At 32.3% G+C, this 22,904-nt stretch overlaps 1 protein-coding gene across 1 annotated transcript in view; it reads left to right on the top strand.

The window, feature by feature from the left end:
- The window catches only part of Adam9 (ADAM metallopeptidase domain 9), a 96,959-nt gene extending 74,618 nt beyond the window's left edge, over positions 1-22,341 (top strand). The window contains 6 exon segments of the mRNA XM_047548923.1: positions 3,687-3,767; positions 4,030-4,135; positions 13,493-13,634; positions 15,052-15,139; positions 19,213-19,280; positions 20,956-22,341. Of these exon segments, the coding sequence (XP_047404879.1) occupies positions 3,687-3,767; positions 4,030-4,135; positions 13,493-13,634; positions 15,052-15,139; positions 19,213-19,280; positions 20,956-21,049 (579 nt within the window). The 3' untranslated portion in view covers positions 21,050-22,341.
- The last annotated feature ends 563 nt before the right edge of the window (positions 22,342-22,904 follow it).

The raw sequence follows: 22,904 nt of genomic DNA, 5'->3' as shown, positions 1-22,904 counted from the left end.
AAGTTTTCTGGTGGAATTTCCTGGTTCCTCTAAATATATAATCATGTCATTAGCAAATAGGGATAGTTTGAGTTCTTCTTTTCCTATTTGTATCCCTTTAATTTCTTTGGTTTGTCTAATTGCTCTGGCTAGAGTTTTAAGGACAATGTTGAATAGAAAAAATTGACAACATAAATAGTTGGTTCTTTGAAAAAATAAACAAAATTGATAAACCCTTAGCCACACTAACAAAGAGAAGGAGAGAGAAAACTCAAATTACTAAAATTTGGAATGAACAAGGAAATATCACAACAGACACGATTGAAATACAAAACATAATTAGAAGCTATTTTGAAAATCTATACTCCAACAAAATAGAAAAATCTGGAAGACAGCAACAGCTTTCTAGAGACATATGAATTACTTAAACTGAACCAGGAGGATACACAATTTAAAAGGATCAATTTCAAGTAATGGAATAGAAGAAGTCATCAAAAGCCTACCAACAAAGAAAAATCCGGGACCAGATGGGTTCTCAGCCAAGTTCTACAAAACCTTTAAAGAAGAGCTCATTCCAATATTCCTCAAAGTATTCCATGAAATAGAAGACGAGGGAACCCTCCCAAACTCATTCTATGAAGACAATATCAGCCTGATACCTAAACCAGACAGAGACACATCGAGGAAAGAAAATTTCAGACCAATATCCTTAATGAACATTGACACAAAAATTCTCAACAAAATTTTAGCAAATTGCATACAAAAATATATTAAAAAGATAGTGCACCATGATCAAGTGGGTTTTTCCCCAGAGATGCAAGGTTGATTCAACACCCAGAAATCAATAAATGTAATTCACCATATCAACAGACTTAAAGTCAAGAATCACATGATAGATGCAGAAAAAACATTTGATAAACAGCATCTCTTCATGCTCATTTTATCGTTGCAGATTTTTTATAATGGGAGTACTAATGCTGTATCTGAGGCAGAGTTTCTTGATTATTATAATTTAGTTGTGGATTATAACTTCTATTAATTTATAATGCTTCTTTATTCTATTTTAATGTTTTTGTCTTAAAATTTACTTTAATTGATAGTTTTACTACATTTTATGTTTGTCTAATAAATTTTTTTCCCAGCCCTTTTCAGTGACATTTTGCTTAAAATATGTGAATAGCATCTAACTAGATTTTATTCTATGCCCCAATCTAAATTCTTTTTTTCCTTTGGTAAACATTAAAATTGTAACATCACATTTTCATTATTAAAAATTTTAAAAATATTGTATAAAACAAAAAACAAAGGCACCCTGCCAATGCCCCACTTGTTTCCCCCTTTTCAAACTCATTTTCTAGGGTAATCACTATGACTGCTATGTTGTTTATCTGTGCAGTCTTCACCTTCTCTGGGCATTTAGAAATATTTATACTCTCTACCACTCCCCCCACACACTTTTAAAAAAGCAAAAATAGATTAGACTTTAAGTAATATTCTGAAATGTGTTTACTCAGTGGTACAGGGTAGAGGCCTTTCATGTCATTATAGGAAAACCTACTTTATTACATTATGTATATAGCAATCATTTAATGTATTATGGAAATTTATATTGTTTACAGTTTAGTGCTAAATATCTTTCTGCATTTAATCTGATCTTTTGTGAATACTTTTGTTGGATAGATTCCTAGTAATTTTTTTTAGATTAACCATTATGTACATTTAAAATTTTGATAGAGAGTGCCAAGTTACTTTTCAGTGAGGCAGCAATAATCTACCTTCCACCAGTTGTATGTGAGGGTGTCTTTTATTTTTCCCTGTATTCTTGCCAAAATGAGTATTTTAAAATCTTTGCATTCTGAAAATTGTATTTCCCCACTTGAACATTTTTTATGTCTTTATTAAGTCCATGTATTTCTTTTTCCTGAGAAGTTCATATATCTTCTTTTTTTTGGGGGGGTTGTCTCATATATAAAGAGTATGAGCTGCTAGTTATATCTGTTGTAAATGTGATCTGTAATTTGTTGTTTGCTTTTTACCATAAATGTATATAAAAATATAGTCTGCATCTCCTATTCCAAGTGGTTTATCAGTGTATTCTTTCCAGTTTGATTCCACGTGTTTTACACAGTGAATACTGCCCATCAGAAGAACATTCATTTCTATGGAGAACTTTTGTAATTTTTCTGTTCCTTAAAGTAAATTTAGAAGTTATTAGCACATTTCCTCCTATTTTTATGATCTTATTTAATGTTTCAGCTGTGCACTGTAAATCAATTTTGGAAAGGAAACTCCTTTAATTGCAATAGGGAAACTATTGGTAAATATATGCTCTAAAAGATTTATGGATGCATGAAAAAAGTATTTTTTAAAATGTTTATTCAAGAATACGAGGTAGCTAGAGGGCAGATGAAGTATGAGTTTGTTTTGTAGAATCTTCTGTCCTTTTTGGATTTTTAAACACATAAATATATTTTCTATTTAAAAATTGACTGAAATTATTGGAAGAAATGTATTTCTCTAAGTACAGTTATGTTCAGGCCTGTGTATTTTTTATAATTGTAAAGGTAACTATTGATATTTCCCTGTATCAAAGTGTTTGTTCTCAAATTGTTCTTATTTCATTAGTGTAGTTAAACAATTCTGATCTTGTGTAGTTGGTTACCTAATAAAATTTTAAAATAGTTCCCAAAAGTTTTTAAAAAAAGATTTCCTTATTTGGAAAGATTTTCTTGCTATACTATTTAGTGGGGGAAAAAAAAGTAAAAAATTGAACATATGTTATGATAAATCAAATAAAAAATTTCATAGATTAAAAAAAAGATTGATCTTTTTTTCTAACCTCACAAAAGAGCAGCTTTCACATAGATGTTAATTTTCTAGAAGGAGGAAATTTCTAGTAAGTTTTTAATTGACTCCTGTAGATCTTTAATATTTTTGTGAATAATACTTTTAAATCTCTTTCAGTATTTAGGACTACCTTCTGTTTCATACATCATTTCATGACCCAGAATTTCCACAGCCATATAAGATAATAATGGTTCATTTTCAATAGTACTTTTCATAGAAATGCTTCTATTATTTCATCATTAATCATGATGTTGGAAGATAGGTTTTATTTTACCAACAAAGTATTATTTTATTTTTATTTTTGAGAAAAATTAAAATGTTGAAATGCTTTAAATTTTATCAGCTGCCATTTTGATATCTGTTATAATAACAACAATTTCTAGGAGGTATTATAGTAATAGATTTCCCAAATATTGAGTCTGTCCTATAGTTCTGGGATCAACTCCATTTGGTTACTTTTTTTTTTTTTTTTCTTCAATTTTGGGGTTTGAACTCAGAGCCTTGTGCATGCTAGGCAAGCACTCTACCACTGAGCTACACCCCCAGCCCTGGTCATTTTTTATTTGAAAAAAAAATCCATTTGTGAATATTTTGCCTGGCACATTTATGTTCATAGATTAAAGTTCTCTCTCTCTCTCTCTCTCGGCCTTTATATCATCTTTGTGTTTTTTGATCATTAGTTCTGTCAATTAGTTAATTTTTCTACTTCTTCAAAAATATAACAATACTGGAATTAACGATTCCTTGATGATTTGAAAAGAATTCGTTAATGCAATAATTTACACCCAGATTTTATTCTGGGTACTTCTTTACTAATGTTTTCAGTTTTTCTTTACTTAGTTCTTTATTTTCCCCTTCAGATCTGTAGGAACTTCCAATGTGTAAATGCTTCTGTTCTGAATTATGACTGTGATGTTCAGGAAAAGTGTCATGGACATGGGGTAAGTAATCCTCTCTCAATTGATGTGTTTATGAAAGTAGTGCTGACAATGAGAATTTACTATAAGAATGAGATGAGAATTCCCAAGATTTCTTGATTTTAAGATGAGGATAAATTTGTTGATACTGATGAACTTTTCATTCTTAAAAAGAGTGTTTATGAGTGTGTATGAATTTAGTCCTCTCTCTTGGTTTCCATTCTAGAGTTGATGATACAGAGCAACATTCACAATTAACAAAAGTGGTATTTTGATTGTTTTGAAGGTATGTAATAGCAATAAGAATTGTCACTGTGAAAATGGCTGGGCTCCCCCAAATTGTGAGACTAGAGGATACGGAGGAAGTGTGGACAGTGGACCTACATACAATGGCAAGTAATATTGAAGAAATTAGTGCAATCTCCCAGGGGCCTGACACATGAATTGGGTATCCTTGTAACTTTCCCTCACTTTCCATATCATTGGTACATTAAATTGTGTTGATTTTGCCCCCCTAAATTCTTTGCACAGGCTTCCAGGTTTTTTTGTTTGTTTGTGTTTTTCTTCTCTATTTCTTCCAATTTCTTGCCTGAACTTACAGAATAACCTCTTCAAAGATTACCTGTTTACCACCTTGCTCCCTGTGATCTGTGGTCCATACTACATTATGGAGTTTTAGTGTTTTTCTTTAAGAATTCAGTTTTGATTATGCCAGTATCTTGCTTAAAATTCAGTGCTTCTGTGTTGCTATCAGAATGAAGTCCACAGATCCTTAACATGATTTATCCCTGCATGATTTGTCCCTAGCTTACCTTTCCAGTCTCATTTTACCATGCCCAAGACAAACTGATTTCTTTGACTCCTCTGATAGGTTACAACTTTCTTTTACCTCTGAGCCTTCAAATCATTTTATTTTCACATTGTTGGAACTTGGATAATGCCTGCTCAGATTCAGTTTATACCTTATTCCTTGATGGAATTTTTTCCTAACTGCCTATATCTGAATTAATCTGTTTCTTCTCTTTGCTCTTCTAATACTAAATTTAGCATGATCATATATTATATTTCTACTTATTTTTCTGCTTATTTTTATTTCCTGATGAAATCCTTGTTTACAGTATCTTCCTAATGAAAACATGTACTCTCTTTCTTTTTGGTAAATATTAGGTGGAATGTCTGGCTCTATAGTAGGTATATACCTAACTTTTTATTTTTATAACTTTGTTTTAATTATTTATTTATTTATTCACTCATTTTTATGTGGTGCTGAGGATTAAACCCAATGCCTCACATGTGCTAGGCAGGCACTGTACCACTGAGCTACAGCCCCAGCCCTATTTAACTTTCTAAGAAATTGCCAAAATGTTTCTAAGAGTGGTTTTAATAGTCCTTCTTCGTCCATGATTTTAAATTCCATGGTTTCAGTTACTCATGGTCAACTATAATCTGAAAAATCATCATGGTTTAATGATCCAGGGTCATCTGGAGCAGAAAGGTCCCCTTCTGACATTGTCAGAAGGTCAATAGAAGTCTAATACTACATCACAATACCTATGTCATTCACTTCACTTGATCTTAGTACATGGGCATTTTATTATTTCATATAATCACAAGAAGAGAGGCAAGTATACTACAATAAGATATTTTGAGACAGAGCCCCCCCAAAAAAACATATGCACATAATTATATTACAGTATATTGTTATAGTTTTTCTATTTATTACTTATAACCTCTTAGTGTACCTGGTTTATAAATTAAACATTATCATATGTATGTATATATAGGAAAAAGCATAGAATATGTGTGTATGTATGTGTGTATGATTCAGGTGTCCACTGGGGGTCTAGGAACATACCCCTGTGCATAAGGAAGGACTACTGTATACCATATTACATTCTCACTAGTAGTATGTGAGGGTTCCAGGTTCTCTACATTTTCTTTAACATTTGATATGATCAACCTATTTAATTTTAACCATTCTAGAAGATACATAGTGGTAGTTTATTAGAGTTTTAATTTGCATTTCTCTAATTACTAATTATGTTGAGCATCTTTTTCTTATTGGAAAAGATTAAATTTTATTAATTACCATATGAAAAAATGGTATATTGTGAATAAATTGATAGCAAATGTAATGCCAGCAGATAAATATGATTCCTCATCAACAACATGCTATTGTGATTCTTTTGATTAATTTCTCTACTCTGATAATTGTTCCCTCTAATTGTAAGAATAAGACTAATTACTCATCAGTCATGCTACACAGCTGTGGCCATTCAGTAGAACACATTCCTTTCCTCCAATACAAACCCCAGTCCCTTAAGATCTTAGCCTCCTCTTTAGTCAGTTGGTACGGCATTCCTGATCTATATCCCACAGTAGTTCACTGTGAAGACCAGACTGTGTGGAACACAGTAGGCAGGATGATTGACATCATGATTTTATGTCATGCTCAGTCTCTTCCAAATACTCTTTAGCACAGACAATATTAAATATTAAAAGACAGTGTCCTCATTCTCCAGAAATATGGATAGCAATTATCTTCATTTTATGAACTAATATCTTTTTCCCCATGGATTCCTTTCTGGACACTACCATAAGAGGGTTGTAAGGAAGACTTAAAGCTCAAAAAGAGCAAGATGGTCTGTGCAACAAATCTCAAAAAAATACAATCTTTTATAACTCAAATTGAACATTTTCAAGTGTTCTTTCACCTTTGACTTATGCCGTGTGTTTTAACATTTAGACTTGAAATTTGGATGTCATATGCAAGTCCAAAAGTTAACCTTGGAGAATTAGAGACTTATTTGTTCTTCCTATGAATATTCTGATCTGGAGTCTAGTGTGAGAATTGGTTAAATAATTTACCACATCATTATATTCCTAAGAGTTCTTTCCAGTATGGGTTCTTTGGTGAATTTTGAGAACACGCCTTTGAAGAATGACCTATCTAGGGTCACGATGTCTGTCTGGTTTCTCTGCAGAATAAATCCTGTTATGACAATAAAAATCACAAATGTTTGACAAAATGACTTAGTATATTCATTACATTTGGAATGTTGCTTTTCTGTTGTAATACTCTGTCCACTGGTTTTGAGGCTTGGATGAAAACCTTATCATATACATGAACTTTAAATGGCTTCCTCCAAGATGTCTCTTTTGATGCCCACTCCACTTTGAGATCTGGAAAACTCTGTCATATCTAGTATGCTTTTAGTTTTTGCTTTTTAGTATAGATTCTATAGGTGTTGATTATTGTTTGAATTCATAATGTGGGTTCGCCACCTTTAGTGTTCTCTCTCTAGGACATATTATTGAAGGTTGAGCAAAATGTGAATCGTGCCAGAAAACCTTGGCACATTTATGACATTTCTATGGTTTCTCTCTAGTATCAATCATCTGATGTCTACTGAGGCAGAAGTGCTGAAGACAGGATTTGCCAGTTATTACATTTTTATCAGATTTTTCTCCAGAGTATCTTATCTGATAGGTACTGAGGTCTGAGTATATACTAAAATATTTGCCATTCTAGGTACATTTGTGAGGTTTTTCTCCAGCATGAATCCTGTGGCAAATCCTAATATCAGACTTTCACCTTAAGGCCTAGTTACATCCAATGCATTGATATGATTCCTCTTCATTAGGGACTAACTCAAGGTTACTAAGCCTTAAATGAAACCTGCACATCTAGTAAACATAGAAAGTATTTCTCCAGTGTGAACTCTTTAATGGTCTCACATGCCTTGAATGTTGAGTGCGATTTGCCTAATTCATTTGGTGACTTTTTCTCCATGATGAAATCTCCAAAAATGTGCATAGTAATTGTCACTGAAGACCTTGCCATATCCTCTCCAGTATGGATTATATGATCAGATTGGCCTGAATGCACACTAAAGACTCTGCCACACTTACAACATTTAGGTGTGCAAGGTGCCAGTTTTGCCTTAATATCTAAATATATTCATTGCACTTTTAGAAAACTTTTTGCTGTACTGGAAATTGAACCTAGGGCCTCAAACATGCTAGGCAAGTGCTCAACCACTGAGCTACATCCCTAGTACTTTATTTATTTTGCAACAGAGTCACACCAAGTTGCCTAGGGTAGCTTTGAACTTGTGATCTTCCTGTCTAATTTTTTTTTTAACCTAGCTGGCATTACAAGTGAGCACCACTGCTCCTGGCCACATTCATACAATTCTAAGATTTCCCTCTAGTGTGAAATCTTCATTGATGTGCCAGGAATGAATTTAGACTGCAGACTGCTATATTCATTATATTTCTTTTTTTTTTTTTTTAATATTCATTATATTTCTAAGTTTTCTCCCTGGTATGAATTCTTTGATGAGATGCAAGGTATAAATTTTGACTAAAGACATTCTGCATTCATTACATTTGTAAGTTTCTCTCCAGAATGAATCCTGGAGTGTGCAAGGTGTGAGTTGTGACTAAACACTTAGCTACCTTTATTAAATTTGTAAGATTCCTTCCCAGTCTTAATTATCAGATGCTCTGCAAGGTATGAATTGTGACTGAAGGCCTTATGATATTTATTACATGTCCGGTTTCTCTCCAGTTTGAATTTTCCAGTTTTGTGCAAGGTGTGAAATATTACTGAAGACCTTGCTACAGTCATTGCATTTGTAAGATTTTTTTTCTCCAACATGAATTATCAGATGTTGTACAAGATATTGTGACAGATAACTTTGCCATATTCATTACATTTGAAAGGTTTCTCTCCAGTTTGACTTCTGTGAGGTTCAATTTTATATTCAGAATATGCCACATATATTACAAATAAATTATTTTCTCTAGTGTAAATTATCTCATACATAGGAAAGTGTGAGTCTTGATTAAAGGATTTGCTCCCTTCTTTACATTTGTAAGGTTTTGGAGTAATGTGTTTCCTGTACCACTATGAATAATAAAGCATTATTACATAGTAATTTTTATATATATGAGGAATGTCTGACACTGGAAGGAATTCTTTGGTGGGTTGAAAGTGAGGAAACATTGTTGATAGACTCACATTAATTCCATTTGTAAAAGTTCCCATCGTTTTTAGATAGCTTCAGTTCAGGCAAAATGGGACTGAACATTAATCCATGCAAATTTTTGTTATGCTTCTTTCCTACATTTCTTCTACCATGCTCATCTTTCTGCCAGTGAGATTTTCTGTTTGGGTCAAACGAAATTCTGTGTAATATCTTTTATCATCTCTCCAATGCCACTCAACGTCACATATTTTTTTGAATTTCTCTGAAGCACAATTCTTCAATGATTTTTTTGTGTCTCCATTGTCAGTGTTTGGAATAATTCTCCCACATTGCTCTTCTCTTTTGGTGGAAGTTTTTTTTGTGTGTGAAAACACATTAAGGAGTGATATCTGTGTTCACATATTTGATATGTTCCTATTCAGTTGATTTTCTTATTTCCACTTGGCCATCCATGGTCCAGGACTTCTTCTCTTGCTCCTCAGGAGTGAAGTCATCTTCACCCGGAGAGACCAGGTTCCTGTAATTCTCCCACATCACAGCCCAAAGCCCTTTGAGCAGGATTCAGACATTTTTATTCCTCCTCAGAAAATTTGATGGCCACATCTCTGAATTTTAACAGACTAGTCTATGCTTTGGCCATCTCTCTGATAGGCTTGGGTTCTGTAGGGAGCAGATTTGAGAATCTTTTCATGTTTTTTTTTGGCCATACACGTGTCTTCTTTAGTGATGTATCTGTATTTTTTTCCCCAAACTTGAATTAGGTTGTTTGTCTTCTTGAGTTTTGGGGGTTCTTTATATATTATGGATACAGGTCCTCTCTCAAATGTGTGCTTTTTTCCTCCTAGTCTATTAATTTTGGGTCTACTTAGTTGTTCTTTCTGGCATCTTGAGGTGAAACATGAAGTCATTGATTTGAGATTTTTCTTTTTCTAATATAGGCATTGCAGAGCTATCAATTTTCCTACAAATAATCCTTTTTCATCCCACAAATTTTGATATGTTGTACAGCTCAAAATCACCTCTAATGTTTTTTTTTATTTGACTTACAAGTTATTTAGAAATGTTTTATGTATTTTTTTGAAGTGTCTGGGGATTTAAATTAATATAGCCACTCCAGATTCCTTTCTGTTAGACAGCATGGGAAATCTTTTTCCATCCTTTTATTTTTAGTCTGTTTATGTTATAAGCAGCATATAATTGAGTCATCCCTTTTTAATCCAGTCTGCTAATCACTGGCATTTGAGTTGTTTTGACAATTGGTATTTAATTGGGTTATTGATACCTGTGAGTTTAATTTTACCATCTTGATTTTTTTTTTTTAAGTAGTAGTGTCTCTTATAGTGATATTGTACCTCTTCAGTATATTTTCATTTCTCTGTTCCTGGCTTTTGTACTATTGTTGTCATGTATTTTTACTTGTACATATTTTATAGACCCTACAATTCAATGCTACTACTTTTGTTTTCAATAGTAGATTACTTTTAAATAGATTTAATAATAGAAAAGATCTTTTGTTTGCCCATATGGTTACCATTTATAGTGCTTTTCATTTCTTTGTGTAAATTTGGATTTCCATCTGATATCATTTAATTTCTGTTTGGAGGACTTCTTTTTATATTTCTTGTAGTGTAGATTTACCAGAGGTAAATACTTTTCACCTTTCATAGGTCTGAAAAAGATCTTTTCCCCCCCTTCCTTAAATGATAATGTAACTGGGTAAAGGATTCTAGAGTGACAGCATCTCCCTTCCTTATATTTATAAAAATAGCCCTACATTGTCTCCTGACTTGCATTGCTTTTCCTGAGAAATCTGCTGTCATCCTTTTTTTGTATGTGTATAATTCCTTCTGTGTGTAATGTGTTCCCTGCCCACCCCAGTTGCTTGTAGGATTGTTTTCTTTATCTTTGGTTTTTAGTTGTTTATTATAACTATGTTTTGGAATTTGTTGAGATTTTTGAGGTTTTAGAGTTTTCTTGAAATTTGGAAAAGTTTTGATAGTTCTTTTTTCTTTTTTTTTTTTTTCTTGTCTTCCTCTTTCTCTCCTCTTCTTAAGGGATTCCACTTTCATGTATATTTGCTACTTGGAGTTCTTTCACATATCATTGATCTGCTGTTGATTTTTTTATTATTCTCTATTCTCTAGTTTTGATTAATTTCTTTTGGTATTCTTCAAGTTCACTCTTCTTCTGTAAGGTTTAATTTGCCATTAATTCTCTCTGGTCTATTTCTTAGGTATTGTAACTTTTATTACTGAAAGTTTCTTTTTTTTTTGTATACTCATGATTCTGGACATGTTTAATCTTTAGCTTTCTGAACAATTGGAATAAAGTTATTATTTTAATAATTTCTAATGTCCTTATCTATTAATTTTATCATATATAATGTTTCTCACATACTTTTGATTGATTTTCCCCTTCAGTTTGCATCATATTTTCCTGCATCTTTGCATGCCTTGTAATATTTTAGTGGATTCCAGAAATTGAGAATTTGTCTTGTGGACTGGACATTTTGAATTTCTACTGATGAACTTCGTTTGCTCAAGTTACTTGGACATAGTTCAATTCATCTCAGTCTTACTTTTAAGCTCAGTTAGTCAAGAACTGAGTAGCAAATAGTCTAGGGCTGATTTTGTCCCATTACCAAGGCAAAAAAACCTTTAGTTTATTCTCCTAGTTTATTGCCACATTAATTAGGAGGTTTTCTGATGTGAATTATAGATACAGGCACTCTTCCTGGTCCTGTATGAACTATGGTTATTGAACCCAACAATCCTTTCATGTGGTTCTCTTCTCCAGCTTCAAGTAGCTTCTTACATGCATATTTGATCAGTAGTCCACTACATATTTGAGGGAGACCTTCTGCAGGTCTTTCAAGTTCTCTCTCTATGGCTTGTTTCCCTCTGGTATGTTGCCCCAGTGGACTCCATCTACCTTGGCCTCGCCAGAGCACCAACTCTGTGTCTTCCTCAGTGGCCTTGGTTTGGGCTCCCATAACCTCACTATGCTCATTAACTTTCTCTAGGCAGTAAACTGGGGCAATTTTAAAGTTTACTTTTTTCTGTCTTTTAGGAATCATTTGTCTTCATTTCCTGATATCTAATGTCTTGAAAACTCTTGTTTCATATATTTTGTCTTGTTGTTTAGCTGTTTAGTTTGGTTGAAAAATCTAGTCCCTGGTTGTATCTTGGCTAGACATGGAGGTCAGAATTGTGGATTTTAATGGATATATATTCCATTGAGTGGATGTTCCATAACTTATTGTTACTGTTTCTAAATATTTGACATTTAGATTGTTTCTAAGTTTTTGATATGCACTGTTAACCTTGTGGTATACATCTTAAGACATATGCATTTGAAGGATAAGCAATGGAATTATTTGGATGAAGGATATAATCCTTTTTATGGTTCTTAAAAATCAAATGAACAATACCTCTGACATGAACAGTGTGAAAGTATTAATATCAACATAATCTTGCCAATGTTGGATGCCTTAATTTAAATTTTCCTATAATAAGTGTAAATTATTGTATATCAAGCTTGCTTTGATTTTTCATATTTTGATTTTGAATTGGAACACTTATTGTTACACATGGTTTTATGCAATATTTAACAGAAATTTCTTATACAAACAGAATTATGAGAAAAATTTTAGAGCTTACCATTTCTTTTCATATCTGCTATATTGTTTCTTCAAAGAACACAGAACAGATAAAACTAATGTTAACTAGTGAATTTTTTAAAAATGTAATGAAATTTAAAATCTAGAAGCCATAAAAAATAAGATTGATAAATTCAACAATACAAAAAATAATAAACTTCTGCCTGGAGAACAGTCTACTATCATAGACAAATGATAAAATGGGGAAAATATCTAACTTACATCACAGACAAAGCTAATCTCTCTAACATATAAAGAAGTTTTAGAAACTGAGGAGAATACCAAAAATCCAATAGAAAAATAGTCAAAGGACTGAGCTTATAAAAGATATGGAAATGTGTGCTCCAACATAAAAAACGTGCTTCATTGATAGTATTAAAAAGAGAAATGTAATTTAAAATTACATAAGATAGAATTTTTTTACCTACTAGGTTGGCAGAAATCTAGAATTTTGGCTGAGGGCGAATGTATGAGGAATTTTTTTTTTTATATGTTGTTTGTAGAGGACAATTTGACAATTCCTAAAAAAAAAAAGGATGAGTTATTTGCCCTTTGATATAGCTATTCTGCTTTTGGGAAATTATTTTGTAATTATTACCTGTGTTCATATAATATGACATGTGTACAAGGTTATTCATTGTAGCATTTTTCTTCAATAATGAAATATTAGAAAAATCAAAGTATCTATCAGTAGGGTACTGGATAAATAAACTATAGAACATCCTCACGATGGAGTTTTGTATAGCAACACAGAAAGTGAGGAAGCCCTCTCTGTGTGATTTAGAAAGATATGTAGATAAGTGGGGGGGAAATGATGTGCTAAAGTGTTTATGTTACCTCTTGTGTAAAAAGGGTTGACCATAAAAACAAGTATTCATGCTTGCATGAAGCACTACCATAAGATTAAATAAGAAACTATTACAAAAATGAAGTGAACAGGATAAGTGTGAGAAAAACTCAGTGTACGCAACTTATATCAGTTTTATTTTTGAATAACATAAAAGGTAATGTACAACATTTATAATCACCTAGTATGTTCTGGATAGGTGAGTTAACATCCAGCTTAATGGCCATTAACTTAAATCTCATCTCTCTAGGAAAGAATACTGCATTGAGGGATGGACTTCTCGTGTTCTTCTTTTTAGTTGTTCCACTTATTGCCCTTGCCACTTTTCTCTTCATCAAGAGAGATGAATTACGGAAAACCTACTTCAGAAAGAAGAGATCACAAACATATGAGTACTTAGATCTTTTTCTTTTTAATCTTATTAAATAATTTAATTATCGATGATGGTCATATCATACAGATTTGCAATCCTTTAATAATAGGGTTCTCCAATTTCTTTCTGTTCTTTTGAAGTGATTAGTGATTAGCCACTTCTTATAATGGGTAAGGGAAAAGATTATGGGGACCAGCCTGTATGCTACTGAAAATGACTATTAGTGTTCATTTCATCTAACATTGATTTTTGATAGTGAGGTAAGTAGAATTTGGGCTGTAATGTCTCACTTGGGTCTTCTTCTAATTAGAAATTAAAATATGAGATGAAGATAAAACATGTAAATATTGAAAAATGTTCTTCTGTGTCTTTATTTCATATGTTAATTCTCAAATAGAAAGAATTCTTCAATTCTCAGTTTTGGAAATAGATTTTAAGAAATAGATTTTGATAGAAAAAGTTAAAGTTGTCATAGTTGAAATACCTAGCATTTCTAGTCTGTAGGTTAGACTCTTATAAACCTCTCTTAATTATCACTTTTAATATGTTGGCATCAGAATGTAGCATATATTAGCATGAACCTTGTAATCAGATCTGAATTCAGGTTCCAAGTTAGTTATTAGTGAGAAATATGAGCTGAAACTATAAATGAAGCTCTTTGAGTCTTGGTTTACTTCTTATAAAATGGGAATCATAATAATATTACCTATCTTTGATGCAAGGATTAAATGAGGAAATAACAAAACTCATATAAGCTCATTGAAATTACTTAATAACTAAATGTGATGGGTGTGATAATGATTTCCAAATATTCATATCTAGCTTTGCTCACCTTTGCTTCATGGCCCTATTTCTCACTTGGTACATAATATTTTCCCAGAGTGTCCTGACATTAACTTTAATTTTTAATGTATCCTATTTTTATCTTCCTATCACACTTCCTACTGACCATTCTATGCAGATCATCCCCCAATCTGCATTTTGCTTTTTGTTCAACAGCTACAGGTACCTCCCTACATCTCTACTTAGCTGAATACTGTCACCTGAATATGTCTAACACCTCCTATCTTTCCAGCCAATCTATTTGCTGCTCTTGGACTTCCTAATTCTTAGAGTGACTATTTTAAATCTTACCTATGCAGTTTAAGAATATGCTTTATTCTTTTCTGATTTTAGAAATATTTGAGGAAAAAAAGTTGGGGATTACTGGCCTAATTGACCAAATTTCATAGACTTTTATTTAAAACTGTGGTTCCTAATATGTAAGAATTAATCATATGGAAACTTCTAAAAGTCATATAAAGACATCAGCTCTCTTCGTGATCATCATCATCATCACTAACAACATTATTATTCTGTACCAGGGAAAAATAAAAGATATATTGATGTGTAATGTTAATATTTTGATTTAACTCAAATGCAATCATGTTTTTCAGATCAGATGGCAAAAATCAAGCAAGTGTTTCTAGACAGCCAGTGAGTGCTCCTCGCCACGTTTCTCCAGTGACGACTCCTAGAGAAGTTGTAAGTTTAAAATGAAAAATTCTTTTTCTTTACTATGTTTAAAAAATAGGCTGGAGATAGAATTCAGTGGTAGAGCACTTGCTTAACGTATATGAGACTCTGGGGTCAAACTCTATTACTACAAAAAAAGGTTATATACATGTAAACATAGGTACTTAAAAATTTGGGAGTACCCTAGGTGATCCCTGAATTAAAGGAATACCAGCAGAGTCCCTGCCTTGAAACCAAGTTTGAAAAATTGGGAAATTACCTGAGACCCATGCTCTCAATGTTTTTTTTTTTTTGGTTGTTGTTGTTTCCCTGTCTTCTGCCTTTTTGTTTTCAATACCTGACTTCCCTAGAGTGTGTTACCAAAGATGTGGTGCTGAACTCCTGGATAGATCTAATTGTCTTAGCGATAGGACCCATGATCACTGTTCCTGCATGTATTACAGAGTATTGGAATAAAGATATACTTTTACTCATATGCTTATGTCCCTAAGCAATATATATAATATATATGTTATTCACATGTATTATACATAATATTTAATCTGCTTTTAAATTTTTTAGCATGTTTTGATATTTTACCAACAGTGTACAAAGATTCCCTTTTTAAACATATTCGGTGCACTTGTTATCTTTAGTCTTTTTGTTAAAGCATTCTTACTGGGGTGACGTGATATTTCATTGTGATATTGGTGTGCATTTCTGTGATGATTAACAATGGTGGACATTTATTCATATACCCATTGGCCCTTTGTATATTTTTGTTTTAGAAATGTCTTTGGACCTGTTGCCCATATTTTAATTGGGTTGGGTTGGGTTTTTTTTTTTTTTTTGCCACTGAGCTTTTTGAGTTCCTTGCAAATTCTAAATATCAACCCCTTATCAGAAATAGGGTTTGAAAATATTTTCTTCCATTCCGTAGGTTGTCTCTTCACTCTGTTGATTGTTTCCTTAGCTCTGCAGAAGCCTTTTCATTTGATGTAATTTATTTGTCTGTTTTTGACTTTTGTTTCCTGTACTTTCAGGGTCTTGCCTCCCGAATCCTTGCCTATCCAATTTTCTGAAGCATTTTCCAAATATTTTATCCAGTAGTCTTAGTTTAGTTCTTATATTTAAGTCTTTAATTCATTTTGAGTTAAATTTTGAGTGTGGCGAGAAATAGGAATTTAGTTTTATTCTTTTGTATGTGGATATTCAGCTTCATATAAGCAGCTATTTTTTTCTTGGAACTTTGAAGAGAGATTACCTTTTATATTCTGTTGCATTTTAGAAGTTGTCTCTTATTCTAATTATTGTTCTAGGTAATTTCTTTTCCATGTCCTTTTTCTTCTGTATCCTTAGAATACTAGTTGTGGCCTTTTAAAAACTCTTTAGTGGCATGTTTCACTATTGTGTACAACTATGATGCACTAATAAAAACATTAAAATAAGAATGCCTTTCAAGGCAGAGAACTGTAGGCCACCTGTGTGTTTACTGGAATACTGTGCAGCAATTAAAAAGAAATGACCAGGAGGAAAAAAAAAATACTCCTTCATAGATAGGTAGAGTTCCTAAATCTTAGGATTTACTTTTCAACAATTCTACAAAATTCTTAACAATTACTTCTTTAAATGTTGCCTCTGTCTCATTATCTTATTAACTTTTGCCATAGCTCCTATTAGATGCGTGTTGAGACTTTTCATTGTTTTCCAAGTTTCTTAACTTCTTTGATATTTCCAGTCTTTTCATGTACTCCATTCTGCTGATGTTACACCTACCTTTCATTCACTAAATCTCTCCTAAACTACGCCAAATCTGTTATTGAAACTTTTTGTTGAATGTTTAACTAATTTTATAGTGTATTTCATTCCTATAGTTTTCTTTATTTCAAATCTTTCTGCTTATTTGTGATAGTTTCTTACAGCATCGCATACTTAATGCTTTTATTTCTGTACACATGTAAAAGACCCACTTTATGTGCTTTATCTGATCATTTTAATATGTACAATTTTGGTTAGCTCTGTGGTTTTTATTCCTGCTGACTTTTGTTTCTTAGTGTACTTTGTGAAAATGATTATAAACTCATTCTTTGGAACCTTGCATATGGAAATTATTTGAGTACTGAGTTATAGTAGGTTCCTTACAGAGTTGGAATGAAGGCTCTGTGGGAACCTTATATATATTCCTTGGCCAGATGCCTGGGGCATGGTCAACCTTTAATGTCCAACATATTTTTTTCATGGTGTTTTGGGGCCACACAGCTTCTATGAACTCTGCCCCCAAGTCCCTGTTATGATGACTGTGGGTAGAATTTCTCCACAAAGTCTATTTTATTTTCCTTTTCTCAGTACCACGGCCAGTATCCCATTGTAGCAAGGCTTGTATCCCCACTGACCTTTCTTGAGGCAGGTGTTCCCTTTTCCAGTTAACTCTGTGGGCCTGTCACTCTTCAGATGCCAGATTTTATATATGGTGTTATAATAAGGCAAAACTTAGGCCCTTTGTTTTGCCTCTTGTGTCTTTGTGTTACCTGAAAATGCAGACAGTGGACTTCCAAAGAAGACATCCACAGGAACGCCACTCCATACTTTGTACTCTTTCATACTTTCTTGTTGTTTTTGGCCTTTATGCTGTTTTTTACTTCCCATTAACTCATCCAAGCATTTTAAAATACCTTTTTAATATTTTGATTGGCAATTTAGATGCTCCATACTGGGAGGTTTTCTCTGGATATTTGGTGCTTTCTTTACAAATAATCAGTATATACCCCATTTTTTTAACAACAGCATGCTATTCCAACTTACAGATTTACTACAAATTTAAAACAGGTTGTTTCCTATCTTAACAGAAAAAAAGTGGCATCAGGCATCCTTGTACGTAGACCTTTGCATAAGTATAAAAGTATATGTCAGATAAATTCCCAAAAGTTGGAATTTAAGAAATTTATCAACATTATCTAATTGACAAATCATAATTACATACATTTATAGGGTACAATGTGATATATTAATTTCTATAAATAATGAGGAATTTTAAATTAAACTAAAATACTTAACACCTTTGTTACTTATAATTTTTAGCTTTTTAAATCTATTTTTAATTGACAAATAATTATATATATTTCTGGGATACAATGTGATGTTTTGGTCAATGTATACATTGTAGTAAGATTCTGTTGAGCTAATTAACAGATCTGTCAGCAAATTATCATTGCGAGAAGTGGAGTTTAACTATCCTGCAAAGTTCTGTGCCCATGGTTTGGTAGAAAGAGATAGAGACATTTTCTTGACTCTCTTTTCCAGTTCTAGAGTACATGCAAACTGAATGTGGGGAAAATACAGCATGTGATAGACCACCTGTCCTGTGGCAGGACTTGACAGTGAGTGCTCAAGGTTTTCTCCAGCACTGAACATGACCTGACACTCACAGAGTTTTAGGAGTTAACGGTTGATAGTAGAGAAAATCCTGATCAAGACTCATCAGTGATGAGTAATTCCATGAGTTTCCTTTTTCCCAGAGTAATGTTATATGTGAAAAATATTTTTGCTTTTACTTTCTTATTTGGGGATGAATTATATAATCCCACTTTATTGTAAAATTTCATTTCATCTTGTCAAGGAAGAATATTATGAATTCCAAAGTGAAGGATTGTAGATCAGTGGTATTTACAGTACCAGTTAGGTACTGTATAGATTTGACAAGGACTTTGAGAAGATTTTATTTAAAATGTATTGACATAATAGTTAATTTGAACCAAGATAATTGTATTTTGGTATTTTTTAATTAAAAAAAAAGTAAAGCTTTAAAAAAAGGCTTTTTTTACCTCAGTGGTAAAGATATGTTGAATAAGCAAAATATTTTGTTTATTTATTTTTTGTGGTGCTAGGGGTCCAACCCAGAGCTTTTCACATGCTAGACAAGTGCTTTACCAGTGAACTGCATTCCCAATCCATTAAAGCAAAATATTTTTAAATGTCAGCATTATAAGTAGTCTGTTAATTTAAGTATACTAATTACTTTTACAAAAAAAAAAAAACCCAAATTATACATAAGACATATCGATGATTGCATTGTGGTAATAACATTACTATCTTTTTCTTTTTAGCCGATTCATGCAAACAGATTTCCAGTACCAACTTACGCAGTCAGGCAGCCTCAGCAGTTTCCATCAAGGTCTGAAGTGCATTATATATATTATTTATATTATTATTATGCATTATTCATATTACTTGACCAGAATAAAACCCATTATGCCTTATAATTTCCCTTGTATTTAATTTAGGTAGTTTAATTTAGGGCAAGTTTAGACAGAACACAATTTTAAGAAGGATTTATAAAGAAGTTTTATAGTTTCATATAAATTTTGTCATATTAATGCAGTATCAAAAGGAATTTAAAGAAGTCTAATTAAGACTTACAGTGAACTGCTGCTGTGTACTTTCCTGTGTATAAAATTTAGGAGCAAGGGCCTTGAAAATAACCAGCATATAAGAAACTAGATAGATTGAACTGATCTTCCCATTGAGAACAGCTTTAAAACTAGGTAATATAAGAAAATTTGTATTTAAGGTGAGGTAAGGAATTATGGGACTAAGATCCAGGAACAGAAAGAAGTGTACAGATAATCCCAGTTTGTGGCACCACTTTTCTCTTCTAGATGCATCTAGAAAAATACTATCCTAAAAATATTATTCTGAAAGTGACAAGTGAAAGGCTAGGAATCTGAGGAGAGCTTTCAATAAACTCACAGGGTTGGAGGAACAAAAATTGGAGTCCTTCAGAGGAGGAGGTACCATGGCAAATATCTCAGACTTTGTGGGGACCTAGGGAAAAGGGTGAACTATACCATTAGCTGATTTCTACATTATTATTGTTTGACCCCCAACCAAAAAAAAAAAAAAAAAAAAATCCAGGAGCACAAGAAAAGAAAATTATAGCTAAAACCAAGAAATGGTAGACTATAAAAACAGACTCAGAGGGTATCCAGTTAATAGTTATCTGACATGGACTTTAACTGTGATGATTGTGTCATGGACTTAATAGTTGAGACTGAGAATTTCAGCATAGAGCTAGAAACTTTTAAAGAAGAATCAGTGCAGAATCTAGAACTGAAAAGTACAACAACTGAAATTAAAGTTTCAATACAAAGACTTAAAATCAGGAAAGGAGAAAATGTATTACTATATTTACATCATAAAATACATCTGACTCCTCCCACTCCCAGTAGTCCTTCAAATTCCAATTACATTGGAACTTGAGGAATGTCCTTATATATAATCTTTATTATTCAGTAAGAGTGTGTTGACATCTAACTGAGGATGCTGAGAGGAATATATGCATAGACAGATGTTTACCAGGTAATGTGGTATTGGAATAGAGGTATATTAGGGTTGGATGAATAGGGTAAGGAAGGGTGTCTGCAAGTTAAGGTATGAGGATTGAGATGGAGAGGTATAGATGCAATAGCAGGTTTAATTCTCAGAGCAGATATCGTTTGAGGGAGCTGTAATTTCCCCTCTATGTACGTAAGCATAGAGCTAGGTTTTAACTTAGCAGTAATTTGCTGCCCATAAATTCTAATAGAACTAGAAAAGTGCTTCATTCTTTGCATCCTCATTTGTTTTTTACAATTTGAGTATACAGTTTTGTATAAACTAGAACCTCCATATATTATTGATCATGGAGTAACATTAATATAAGGTAATGATTCCATTTTAGACTTTAATTGGAACCCTTTAATAATATCCTATTATTAATAATCTCAGAACATTAAATGCCTTTAACGGTTATCAGAGAGTTTGAGAATGGTGTTGTGTTGATATTAACATGATTTTTTCCCCCTTTACAGGCCACCTCCACCACAACCTAAAGTATCATCTCAGGGAAATTTAATTCCTGCTCGTCCTGCTCCTGCACCTCCTTTATACAGTTCCCTCACTTGATTTTATGCCCTTCTTTTTGCAAATGTCTTCAGGGAAGTGAGCTAATACTTTTCTTTTCCTGACATTTTCTTGAAAAGCCTTTCTTCCTTTTGCAACTATGAATGAAAACAAAATACCACAAAACAAACTTTACTAACACAGAAAACCAGAAATGGAGCGGAGAGTTGAGAAACATGAGAAACAAGGAAATGCCGTCAAGCCAGGGAATTTAGAGTAACATTTTCATTGCCATCAATGAGTATGTCTTATTTGATCATCTATGATGTTAATGCACTTAACATGAATTATGTTATTTTGTACATGTCATTACAATGATTCTCAAATTCACTGTATTGTTGTAAGATTTGTCATTATGTGCTTAAATGTAATCTTGAATTTTTGACCTTAGTTATCATTAATGTAGTTTCTGGTGGAACATGTGATAATCTAATACCTATGAAAACTGACTAATTAGCTGCCAATAATATCTAATACTTTTCATCTTGCACGGATTAATAACCATCATATACTAGAATCTTGTCTCTCATTCACTACATGAATAAATAAATATTCTGTCTTCTGAATGCACACGAACCACAATTAAGATGTTATATTATTTTGAAAGTACAAACTATGCTAAAAGAATGTGTGTATTCACACTCGATTGTTAGCTTCCCTTTTTATGATTGTTCAACTATTAATGAGTATTAGAAAAATTAATTTAATATTAGAATTTCTATTATGCATCATGTTAAAGCATGGCCTCCTTTTACAGTAGCATTATTTTAAATTATAAGCTTTAAGGTACGAGGTATTTAATAGATCTAATCAGATATTTTGTTGACTCATGGCTATAATAAAGCAGGAGCAATTATAATATGTTCAATCAGTTGAGCTATTGTAAAACCACTTGAGAATTTCATGAGCACTTTAAGTATAAAATCTGAATTTTCAAAGCTTGATATTAAATCATTTAGAATGTTTACATTTACTAAGGTGTGCTAGAACCTGTCTCTTTCGACTCTAATATTTTCATAAAAATTAGACTGTAGAAAGGAAGAAAAGGTTTTCTTAGATAAGTACTAAACAATGTGGTATCTGTGAGTTATTAGCTGTGTTAATAAATGAATTTTTACTATGGAAGAAATGGAATGGACAGTAAAATTTTAAAAACAAAATTTTTTCATAACCTTTCATAATAAAGTTTAATAATAGGTTTATTAACTGAATTTCATTAGTTTTTAAAATTTTTGTTTGTGTATATATTACATATGGAAATATAACATTTACAATAAATAAAATACTTGAAATTCTTTTGTCTCCTAACTTCCTCAACACTCAACTATTTATATTCTTATTAACTTAAAAGTTATAATTTTAGATAAAATCCTAACCAGACTGTTGCCAATTTATGCACAACGACTTTGTTATTAAAGGAGAGCAGATTACTTTTGAAGAAGATAAAAATTTCAGTTCTCTGAGGATAGCATATTATTTTATAGTCAGGTACATATTAAAAATTGTGAGCCATCCCAAATGAAGTATCTTTATTTTAATTTAAATCTCTGAATGAATTTACATAGACTAATATGTTTGTACTTTCACTCCTATTGCCTCAGTTTTTGCTGCCTTAATGCATATCACTTGAAATTTTACAATTAATAATGTATTAACTATGGAATGGTACAATGTTCTTGGAATTAGATAATTCTTTGGGTCTTTAACCAGTTAAAAAGTTTTTATTTTTACATTTTTTGTACTGGAGATTGAATCCATGGTGCTTTACCACTGAACTACATTCCCAGCCCTTTAATTTTTTTTTTTTTTTTAAATTTTGAAACAGGGTCTTACTAAGTTGCTGAAGCCTGTTTCAAAC

The sequence above is a fragment of the Sciurus carolinensis genome, chromosome 4 (assembly GCF_902686445.1).
Source record: "Sciurus carolinensis chromosome 4, mSciCar1.2, whole genome shotgun sequence".
NCBI classification, from domain to species: Eukaryota; Metazoa; Chordata; class Mammalia; order Rodentia; family Sciuridae; genus Sciurus; species Sciurus carolinensis.
The sequence above is the reverse complement of the archived record's forward strand: the minus strand, read 5'-3'. Positions and strand labels throughout refer to the sequence as shown.